General features: G+C 36.8%; 2 protein-coding genes across 2 annotated transcripts in view; one reads left to right on the plus strand and one right to left on the minus strand.

The window, feature by feature from the left end:
- Positions 1–12,526, minus strand: part of PRKAA2 (protein kinase AMP-activated catalytic subunit alpha 2) — a 114,031-nt gene that overhangs the window by 72,078 nt on the left and 29,427 nt on the right. The window lies entirely within an intron of this gene.
- On the plus strand, positions 1,532–4,249 carry LOC119527262 (cold shock domain-containing protein E1-like). The gene has a single exon (XM_037827108.1). The coding sequence runs from the start codon at positions 1,677–1,679 to the stop codon at positions 4,071–4,073; it is 2,397 nt and encodes a 798-aa protein (XP_037683036.1). The 5' UTR covers positions 1,532–1,676; the 3' UTR covers positions 4,074–4,249.

The raw sequence follows: 12,526 nt of genomic DNA on the forward strand, positions 1-12,526 counted from the left end.
CAAAACCATTTAAGCCAACCTGACATGTGATATTAGTCATAGCAGTGTGGCAAACTAAGACAAAGGAGCAACAAGGAGAAGCCCATACTTCTGACACCACTGAGTCAACAGTCTGGACCACCTGCTCAGACTTTTACACTGGAGCAAAATATTTGTCTTTTTAAAGCACTCTATAATAGATTCCTATCATTCCTAGCTGAATCTAATCCTAAATAATATACTTCTGTAATGGACATCTAGAAGTCATCTAAAAACACTTTTAACTCAAAAGGTTTGAAATTTATCTGAAATTTCAAATTTCACTGAACAACCATCCATGAATTGATGGAAAGAGATTATACTTTATAGCACATATAATTTATTGAATTAAAGAGACCTATAAAATTACTACCAATTAATGATCATTTTATTTTTTATAAAATTATAAAGTATACAAAATATTCTCTAAAGCTACAGGAAAAAAAATCCAGGTTTACCTAATACATAACTTTTATAATTTTACATTTGATAAGATGAAAAGCTGTCATACAGAAGAAGGAATGGAACTGATTTATATTACTCTAGAAGACAGAACTGGAAATAAATGATAGAAATTCAACAGAGTCACATGCTCTGTGATACCTCTCCACACCTCCCTTTTCGCCACTCCAACCTACACTGAAAACTCCCAATTTTATGTAACTACTGTTAACTAGAATATACTTCTTTCACAGGATGTAGAACACTAACATTTATTTGATTCTCAGTTCATCTTTGATACTAGATGGGAAATGCCTGGAGGTAAGGGCCCTTGTGATACTTATTGCCAAGGGTACAGCTCCTAACAATAGTGAGCCAGGAAAATGGAGAGCAGAACTTGCCCATGTGTGGCAGGGCCAGGATTTAAACCCAAGCAGCACTTCTCCAGAGTCACTTTTAAATGTGCCTTCCAGCATTCAAACAGAGGAAACTGAGCCATTTGTTGGTATTACAGCAAGATAAACTCCTGAATTAAATAGCAGGTTGGAGTAGCTCAAGCCTAATTCCTCTTACAATGCTAAGATTTCCTAGTTATATCCCCAAGGATCATTCAACACCAAAGGAATAAATCTTTTAAGCCTCTCTAGCCCCTTGATGATTTTAGTTGTCATTTTCTGGATGCCTTCCAGCATCTGACAAGAAGCAGGACTTCACACAACCATCTTATGCAATTAAAAATACATGATTGGGCGAGATTTATTCCTACGTACCGGGCCGTGCTGCTTATGGCAGCGCTGGAGAGGGGGCACTGAGCTGTTGGGTATGAAGTGTAACAGAAGAGACTTTACCACCTGAAACTGCTGCTTCAAGTTCAGATCAGGCAAGGAACAAACGTCGTAACAACCAACAAGACCAAAGAAGAGTACACTTAAGTTGAAGACACAACACTTGATCTGAAACAAGAAGTTTGTGCCTACTCAACAGCTTTGAAAGAGCACTTCCCAACGCTGCTAGTAGTCTTTGTTTTCTTCAGTGCTGTACTGTGAGACTGCCCAGTGCAGCAGCAGTTGTATTCTTTATTAGCTTGATAGATCATTTTCTCTCGCTCTTTTTTTTTTTTTAATACTAGCAACTTTTCATCCTTTGAAACGTGTGCTGAAAAAGAAGAATCAGCAAATACTACTGAAAGTGCAATAATATTTGATTATCACTGTGAGATGAGCTTTGATCCAAACCTTCTCCACAACAATGGACACAATGGGTACCCCAATGGTACTTCAGCAGCACTGCGTGAAACAGGGGTTATCGAAAAGCTGCTGACCTCTTACGGATTTATTCAGTGTTCAGAACGTCAAGCTAGACTTTTCTTCCACTGTTCACAGTATAATGGCAACCTGCAGGACTTAAAAGTAGGAGATGATGTTGAATTTGAAGTGTCATCTGACCGGCGGACCGGGAAACCCATTGCTGTTAAACTGGTGAAGATAAAACCAGAAATCCTCCCTGAAGAACGAATTAATGGACAAGTTGTGTGCGCTGTTCCTCACAACTTAGAGAGTAAATCTCCAGATGCCCCGGGTCAGAGTCCAACAGGGAGTGTATGCTACGAACGTAATGGGGAAGTGTTTTATCTGACTTACACCCCTGAAGATGTCGAAGGAAACGTTCAGCTGGAAACCGGAGATAAAATAAACTTTGTAATTGATAACAATAAGCATACTGGTGCTGTAAGTGCTCGTAACATCATGCTGTTGAAAAAGAAACAAGCCCGCTGTCAGGGAGTAGTTTGTGCCATGAAGGAGGCGTTTGGCTTCATTGAAAGAGGTGATGTTGTAAAAGAGATATTCTTTCACTATAGTGAATTTAAGGGTGACCTAGAAACCTTACAGCCTGGAGATGACGTGGAGTTCACAATCAAGGACAGAAATGGTAAAGAAGTTGCAACAGATGTCAGACTATTGCCTCAAGGAACAGTCATTTTTGAAGATATCAGCATTGAACATTTTGAAGGAACTGTAACCAAAGTGATCCCAAAAGTACCCAGTAAAAACCAGAATGACCCATTGCCAGGAAGCATCAAAGTTGACTTTGTGATTCCTAAAGAACTTCCTTTTGGAGACAAAGATACAAAATCCAAGGTGACCCTGCTGGAAGGTGACCATGTCAGGTTTAATATTTCAACAGACCGACGTGACAAACTAGAACGAGCAACCAACATAGAAGTTCTATCAAATACATTTCAGTTCACTAATGAAGCCAGAGAAATGGGTGTGATTGCTGCCATGAGAGATAGTTTTGGTTTCATCAAGTGTGTGGATCGTGATGCTCGCATGTTCTTCCACTTCAGTGAAATTCTTGATGGGAACCAGCTCCATATTGCAGATGAAGTAGAGTTTACTGTGGTTCCTGATATGCTCTCTGCCCAAAGAAATCATGCTATTAGGATTAAAAAACTTCCCAAGGGCACGGTTTCATTCCATTCCCATTCAGATCATCGTTTCCTGGGCACTGTAGAAAAAGAAGCCACTTTTTCCAATCCCAAAACCACTAGCCCAAATAAAGGCAAAGAGAAGGAGGCTGAGGATGGCATTATTGCTTATGATGATTGTGGGGTAAAATTGACTGTTGCTTTTCAAGCCAAGGATGTGGAAGGATCTACTTCTCCTCAAATAGGAGATAAGGTTGAATTTAGTATTAGTGACAAACAGAGGCCTGGGCAGCAGATTGCAACTTGTGTGCGACTTTTAGGTCGTACTTCCAATTCCAAGAGGCTCTTGGGTTATGTGGCAACTCTGAAGGATAATTTTGGATTTATTGAAACAGCTAATCATGATAAGGAAATCTTTTTCCATTACAGTGAGTTCTCAGGTGATGCTGATAGCCTGGAACTGGGGGACATGGTGGAGTACAGCTTGTCCAAAGGCAAAGGCAACAAAGTCAGTGCAGAAAAAGTGAACAAAACACATTCAGTGAATGGCATTACTGAGGAAGCTGATCCCACCATCTACTCTGGTAAAGTCATTCGCCCCCTGAGGAGTGTTGATCCAACACAAACTGAGTACCAAGGAATGATTGAGATCGTGGAGGAGGGGGATATGAAAGGCAAAGTCTACCCATTTGGCATAGTTGGGATGGCCAACAAAGGGGATTGCCTGCAGAAAGGGGAGAGTGTTAAGTTCCAATTGTGTGTCCTGGGCCAAAATGCACAGACTATGGCCTATAACATCACACCCCTGCGTAGGGCCACAGTGGAGTGTGTGAAAGATCAGTTTGGCTTCATTAACTACGAAGTAGGAGATAGAAAGAAGCTGTTTTTCCATGTGAAAGAAGTTCAGGATGGCATTGAGCTACAGGCAGGAGATGAGGTGGAATTCTCAGTGATTCTTAATCAGCGCACTGGCAAGTGCAGCGCCTGTAATGTTTGGCGAGTCTGTGAGGACCCAAAGGCTGTTGCAGCTCCAAGACCTGATCAGTTGGTCAATCGCTTGAAGAGCATCACCCTGGATGATGCCAGTGCTCCTCGCCTAATGGTTCTTCGTCAGCCAAGGGGACCAGATAACTCAATGGGATTTGGTGCAGAAAGAAAGATCCGTCAAGCTGGTGTCATTGACTAACCACATCCACAAAGCACATCATTAATCCACTATGATCAAGTTGGGGGGATTCTGGTGAAGGGTTCTGAATATCTCCCTCTTCATCCCTCCCCAAATCTGGAATACTTATTCTATTGAGCTATTACACCAGTTTTAACACCTTCCTCGTGTTATGTTTAAAAAAATAAATAAATTTACGAAAACCATTTTAAAATTATGCACAGTTGCAGCCTGGAAAACTTAAGGTGGCACCTTATAGTATCAATTTTAGGAGCTTTATTTGGTGCATTTAACGCAACTGGTAATTGCAAAATCCACTTCGCCTGTGTAAGTGAAAAATATAGACTTATCTTGTTGGCCCTATGAAATTCTGCACTCTGTATTTAGTGTATACTCTACCTTCATTACTTCTGGCAAGATGTTCTGCCTTAGGATTCAGTTGCATTCTTTTCTTTCCTGTTCATTGTGCTTTAATTCTGAAGACGGTATGAGGGTAGAATACATTACCTTTTAAAATTACAAAAATTAAACAATTTGTATAGGCGAACCATTTCCTTAAGTTGATGGCCAAATGTTAAAATGTTATTTTCATATCATTCATAATCTTGTCACAGTCCACCTAACAAAGTTCAGTTAGATTTCAGTGAAAATTATCTTCCAGAGTAGTTTTTTTTTTCCTGGGATGGGGGCTAACTTTACTACAATTAGTTTGGTGCAGAATTTCATGCAAATGAGGTGTGCCAGCAGTGTGATAATTTAAACGTATTTAAACAAACATAAAGGACGAATGCACAAATTTGCTGCTGCTTAGGTCACTGCAGCTTCTAGGACCCAGTTTCTTTTACTGATTTAAAAACAAAGCAAAAAAAAATAAAAAAAAAAAGTTGTGCCTGAAATGAATCTTGTTTTTTTTATGAGTAGCCTCCTGGTTCCTGTGTTCTATAAAATACAGGCACTTGATCCTTGGTGTAGCTTCTGTTTGACTTTATATCACGGGAATGGATTGGTCTGATTTCTTGGCCCTCATCTTGAATTGGCCTCACTCAGGACCCTTGGCCCCTGGACTGAAGGCTTTGTCCTTAAGATGAGAAGGGTCAGCTCAGGGGGTTTGGGGGAGGGCGCTTTATCTTCCCCGTTGTCTTTTGAGGTTCTGATCTCTGGGTAAAGAGGCCATTTATCTTTGTAACATAAAACATTTTTGCTTTCTCCAGTTTTCTGTTAATGGCGAAAGAATGGAAGCGAATAAAGTTTTACTGATTTTTGAAAAAAAAAAAAAATACATGATTGTTCTGCATTAAGATTATAATTTTTTCAAATTTCCAGTATCATTCCCAATGAAGCCTAGCATTTTTTACCACAAGCACAGACCCTGTAATTTTATGAAACATAGTTTGGAACATTTCTTTTCCTATACACTATTCCATATTAATTCACAGAAAATACTTCCTCATCCCATTTTAATAAATCATATAATTTATGATATCACTATAACTAGTAAAATAAAGAAAAAATTACTATTTTAGAACTGAATTATAACTTATTTATCTACTCGGATCAAACAAAGCAAAAACATTGCTAAAACATCTTTACAACATGTTGTAAAGGTTATAGTCATATTGCATAACAATTTAAACTTTATCAGGGAAGAAAAGCTTCTGTTCACAAAGAGAATCTAGTTCTTAATATAATTTCACATATTCTATAGGACCAGTAGCTGCATATAATATTGCTTATGCCTATACAGAGTCCTTGAGTAGTATACAAATTATATTCCCAAAATTTTTTGTGAGCTACATTTTTAGCACACAGAAAAGTATTTTTTTTTCATTGGAATCATGGCATGCAAACTACTATGCTCCCAAGAAACGATTAGCCTCTATAAGTAAAGTCAAGTCTTTCCATCACCATATAGAGTATATTAAATATACTCTACAATATAAATGAAAAACAAAACTAAAGCCTTAATGTTACAGTAGTAGGTACTTAGAGTATCATGCCAGAATTAAAAAATATTGGGTTTCAAATTATTTAAATGGAAATGAATGAGGTGTTCTGCAAAACTATGGTAAATAACTCAAAAAGTATCTCTAGTGATGACCTGAAACGCAAGAGTAGGAATAAAAAAGAAAAGCAATATTTGGCAAAAAGGCAAAGTAGGAAGCCTTACAAATTGCTCCCTCCACTGGAAAAATGAGTGAATTAGAAAAAGAGATTGGAATTAACCAGGTGGTAAGTCTGTAACTGGAATGGACATCTAGAAAAACCACAAGAGGGCCAGCAGAAGAGAGGCTACTGAGACTTCAGCTTTTGTAAGCTTGTTTTTGGTCAGGCAGACTGAAGAATGGGGGAACTATATTACCAATATAACCACACATAATGCTCAGAATATCCAGTTCTCAACAAAAAAAAAATCACAAGATATTCAGACATGAAAATACAGCTCAGTCAAAGGAAAAAAACTGACATTAAATATGATGGAGAACTCAGTCTCTGGAATTACTAATCAAAGATCTTAGAAGAACTCACAATTAGGATCAATGAACTAAAGGAAAATATGAACAAAGAACTAAAGGAAATCAGGAAAATAACATATGAACAAAATGAGAATGTCAATAATGAGACAGAAATCATAAAGACAAACTAAATGGAATTATGGAATTCAATAGTACAATAATTGACATGAAAGATTCATAGAGGGGTTTAAGAGCAGATTGGAGGGGGCAGAAGAAAAGGTCAGTGAAACTGAAGATAAGACAACTGAAATAAAGAAAAAAAAATGAGCATAGCCTGAGGAATCTCTGGGACACCATCAAGCATACCAATATACACATCATAGGCATACCAGAAGGAAGAGAAGGATAAAAGGCCAGAAAAAAATATTTGAGGAACAAATGTTTGAAAACTTCCCAAATCTGATGAAAGATATGAATATTCAAATTCAAGTTGCTCCATGAATGCCAAGCAGAATGAACCCAAAGAGAACAGACTGAAGCAGAAATAAATGACATGGAGAACAACAACAAAAAAAAAAACAGAGAGAGAATAAATAAAACCAAACGTTGGTTCTTTCAGAAGATCAACAAGATTGACAAGCCCCTAGCTAGACTGACAAAATCAAAATGAGAGAAGACCCAAATAAAATAATAAATGAGAGGCAACATTACTGCAGATCACAAAGACATTTAAAAAATTTTTAGAGGATAATATATGCCAAAAAAATAGATAATGTAGAGGAAATGGACAATTTCCTGGAAACATAAACAACCTAAACTGACCAGAGAAGAAACAGAAGACCTTAACAAACCAATCACAAGCAAAGAGATCCAATCAGTCATCAAAAAGCTTCCCACAAATAAATGCCCAGGGCCAGATGGCTTCACAGGGGCATTCTACCAAACTTTCCAAAAAGAACTGACACCAATCTTACTTAAACTCTTCCAAAACATTCAAGAAAATGGAGCACTACCTATCTCATTTCACAAAGCTAACATCACTTTAATACCAAAACCAGGTAAAGATGCTACAAGAAAGGAAAACTACAGGCCAATCTCCCTCATGAATACAGATGCAAAAACTCTCAACAAAATACTTGCAAATTGAATCCAAAGACACATTAAAAAATCATACACCATGACCAAGTGGGGTTCATTCCAAGCATGCAAGGATGGACCAACATAAGAAAATCAATGTAATATAACACATTAACAAATCAAAAGGAAAAAATCAAATTATCATCTCAATAGATGCTGAAAAAGCATTCAACAAAATCCAGCATCCTTTTGTGATAAAAACACTTTAAAAGGTAGGAATCAAAGGAAACTTCTTCAATATGATAAAGGGCATATACGAAAAACCCACAGCCAGCATAATACTCAATGGCAAGAGACTGAAAGCCTTCCCTTTAAGATCAAGAACGAGACAAGGATGCCCACTGTCATGAATGTTACTCAACATTGTGCTAAAAGTGCTAGCCAAAGCAATCTGGCAAGACAAAGAAATAAAAGGCATCCAAATTGGAAAGGAAGAAGTAAAACTGTCATTATTTGCAGATGATATGATCTTATATCTGGAAAACCCTGAGAAATTGACGACACAGCTACTTGAGCTAATAAATAAATTTAGCAAAGTAGCGGAATACAAGATTAATGCATGTAAGTCAGTAATGTTCCTATACACTAGAAATGGCCTAACTTCAGAGACACTCAAGAAAAAGATTCCATTCTGAATAGCAACTACAAAATCAAGTACCTAGGAATAAACTTAACCAAGGATGTCAGAGATCTATACATAGAAAATTACATAACTTTACTAAAAGAAATAGAAGGGAACCTAAACAGGTGGAAAAATATTCTGTATTCAAGGATAGGAAAGCTAAATGCCATTAAGATGTTAATTCCACCCAAACTCATCTACAGATTCAATGCAATTCTAATCAAAATTCTACCAACTTGCTTTGCAGGCTTGGAAAAACTGATAATCAAATTTACCTGGAAAGGATGCTAAAAACATTCTAAAAAACAAAAACAAAGTGGGAGGACTTACACTTCCTGACTTTGAAGCTTACTATAAAGCCACAGTAGTAAAAACAGCATGGTATTGGCACAAAGATAGACATACTGAGCAATTAAATTGAACTGAGAATTCAGAAATAGACACCCTGATCTATGGTCAACTGATCTTTGATAAGACCCCCAAACCCAGAACTGGGACATAACACTCCCTTCAACAAATGGGGCTGGGAGAACTGGACATCCATATCCAAAAGGATAAAAAAGGCTCCTACCTCACACTCTACACAAAAATTAACTTAAAGTGGATCAAAGACCTCAATATAAGAGACAGTACCATAAAACTCCTAGAAGATAATGTAGGGAAACATCTTCAAGACATTGTATATTAGGAGGTTGCTTCTTTGACCTTATACCCAAAGCACAAGCAACGAAAGGAAAAATAAATAAATGGGAACTCCTCAAAATTAAAAGTTTCTGTACCTTAAACGAATTTGACAAAAAGATGAAGAGGCAGCCAACTCCAAAGGAAAAATATTTGGAAGCCATGTATCTGAAAAAAGACTCATATATTGTATATATAAAAAAATCCTACAACTCAAGGGCAATAGTACAAACAACCCAATTATAAAATGGGCAAAAGATATGAAAAGACATTTCTTTGAAGAGGAAATACAAATGGCCAAAAAACACATGAAAAAATGTTCAGTTTCACTAGCTATTAGGGAGATGCAAATTAAGACAACAATGTGATATCATCTCACACCAATTAGAATGGCTGCCATTAAACAAACAGGAAACAACAAATGCTGGAGAGGATGTGGAGAAATTGGAACTCTTATTCATTGTTGGTGGGACTGTGTAATGGTACAGCAACTCTGGAAGACAGTCTGGCGATTCCTTAGAAAACTAGAAAAAGAGTTACCCTTCGATTCAGCAATTTCACTTCTCAGTATATACTCGGAAGATCTGAAAGCAGAGCCAGGAACAGATATTTGCATACCGATGTTCACAGCAGCATTATTCACAATTGCCAAGAGATGGAAACAATCCAAATGTCCTTCAACAGATAAGTGGATAAACAAAATGTGGTATATACACACAATGGAATACTACGCGGCAGTAAGAAGGAATGAGATTGTGAAACATACGACAACATAGATGAGTCTTTAAGGCATAATGCTCGGTGAAATAAGCCAGGCACAAAAAGAGAGATACTGTATGTTACCACTAATGTGAACTCTGTGAAAAATGTAAAATAAATATCTCATATTTTAGAATGTAGGACACCTAGCAATAGACAGCAACTAGTGAAGGGGGAATGATAATCTAAAAGGAACAGACAAGTTACGGAGGGTAATCTTAATGTTATGGGAATGCTCAGGAACGACTATGGTTTGTTAATTTTGGGGGGGGTATGGTAGGAACACGTTGGAAGCAATGTAATTTTACGTTATTTGTCTTTCTTATTCCTTTGTTTTGGTTTTGTTTGAAATTTTTTTTATTGCTTGCTTGTTTTAATTTTTTGATAAAGTTTAAAAGAAAAAAATCTTCAAAACCTGGGATTCAGCAGTGGATTCTTAGATATGACACCAAAAACATAAGCAGTAAAACAAACAAGATAATTTGATTTCATCAAAATTAAAAACTTTCTCATAAAGGGCTTATTACTCAGAATACATATATATAAACTTTTACAATGCAACAACAAAAAGGCAAACAATCCTATTAAAAACTGGGCAAAGAAGTTAAATAGAAAATTCTCCAAAGAAGATAGATGAATGGCCAATAAACATACGAAAAGATGCTCAACATCATTATCCATTAGAGAAACACAAATGTACAGCACAATAAGATAGCACTTCACACCCACAAGGAAGGCTATTGTTCAAAAAACAGAAAATAACAAGTGGTGCTGAGGATATAGGAAATAGAAACCTTTGGACACTACTGGTAGGAATGTAAAATGGCGCAGCTGCTCCGGGAAGCAAATATAGAGGTCCCTCATAATTTAAATATAGAATTACCACATGACCCAGCAATTCCCAAAGAGAGTGAAAAAATCTCAAACAGATTCTTGTACACCAATGTTTATAGAAGCACTACTCACTATAGCAAAAGGTGGAAACAACCCAAGTATCTATCAACAAATGAACAGATAAACTAAATGTGGTATATACACACAATGGAATATTATTCAGCCATAAGAAAAGTGAAATCATGAGCCATGCTGCAACATGAAAGAAACTTGAAAACATTATGCTCAATGCAATAAGCAAGGCATATAAGGACAGAAATTGTATGACGTCACCTAGATGACTAGAAATAGCAAATCTGCAGAGATAAAAAGCATATTAAAAAGGAGGAATGTTTGGAAAAAAATAAAAATAAAGCAATGATTCTAAAATGGACAGTTATTTTTATATGTGTGTTTATCTATAATAGTAAAATATTATATATTGGAAAAAAGGCATTACAAGAATGCCTTTACAAGTATTACAAGCATTATTCATGATAGCCCTAAAGTGACCACCTAAAAGCCCATCAATAGCAGAATGGATAAGTAATGGTATAGTTATAAATGTAAATGAGAATGACCAAATTACAACTTCATGCAATGACATGGATAAACCTCACAAACATGATCCCAAGTGAAAGAACCCAGACACAAGTATAATTCTCTTTATATAAAGTTTAAAACAGGCGAAACTAATTCATATATAGTGGTTATTCCAGGGGTAGGGAGGGAAGATAAGAAAACAGTAACTGAAAAGGGACACAAAGAGGGCTTCTAGGATACTGGTCACTTTCTGTGTCTTAATCTGAGTAGATGTTACATGGGTGTGTTCATTTTGTGAGAAATCATCAAGGATTTATGTAAAAATTCACTTAGCACAGATTTACCTTTTTCTATATGTGTTACCCTACCTTCAATTTAAAAATTAAGAAAGAGCATTTAGAGAATTATATCAATACACAGGCTAAGACAAGCCAAGGGACACCCTATGTATCAGCAAGCTGAGCCTCCTTGTGGGTCAGCAACACTTACTCATTCACATTAAAGAACCATCTTTCTGGGAGTCAGGAAAGACATTGACATGCATATGGTCTGACCCCTACCATCACCAGATTTCTGCCAAAATAACACAAGGCTCCTTTCTTCTTAACCCAAGATAAAACAAAATAGAGTCTCGTTGTTTTCCTCCAAATTTCCTTTTCCTGAAAGTCCTCTAAAGTTCTCCAAAGGATAGTTCTGACAAGGAGCAAGACTTTTTTCCTTTTGATCTACCGCTGGTTAAATACCACTGATTAAATAAGTACTATACTAAGGACTTCATACCTATCTTATTTAATTCTCAGAACTCTTTAAGGTAAATATTATGTCCAGTTAAAGATGAGAAAACTAGGAATTAGAGATCAGTGAGTGAGAGTATGGTATGTCTGCCTCCAAAGTCCAAGCTCAAAATTCCTACACTACTCCCCACACCACACCCCAACACCCCCAAAAAACAGGCCTTCTTGATTATAACATATCAAGAGTGCTTACTTTCATGGTGAAGGACTATGCTGCTGTTTATCCTCTTATCACCAGCATTTAATTTGATAAATTGGGGCACAGTGAAGAGATGGGAGTCTAGTAGTGACAGGCTAAAGAGGGAGAGACAATGGATATGACTAATCAAGAAAGGGAAATTACTGTGTTCAGTTGAAGTGCAGGGCTGGACTTCAAGAGCAAGCCTACAATCAGGAAAAAGAAAAGTGATCCATGAATTCTTTTTTCATTCATTTTTTCATTCAATAAACATTTGTTGAGTGTCTGGTGTATAGCAGGTATTTCGCCAAATGCTAAAGATAAAGGTGTAAATAAAGTAAATGTCCCTGTCCCCAAGGAAGATGTATTCTACTAGGGAAGATAAACAATAAACAAACAAATTTCATAATGGTGATAAACAAAGAAAATAAAGC

This window comes from Choloepus didactylus, chromosome 2 (assembly GCF_015220235.1).
Source record: "Choloepus didactylus isolate mChoDid1 chromosome 2, mChoDid1.pri, whole genome shotgun sequence".
Classification (NCBI taxonomy): Eukaryota; Metazoa; Chordata; class Mammalia; order Pilosa; family Megalonychidae; genus Choloepus; species Choloepus didactylus.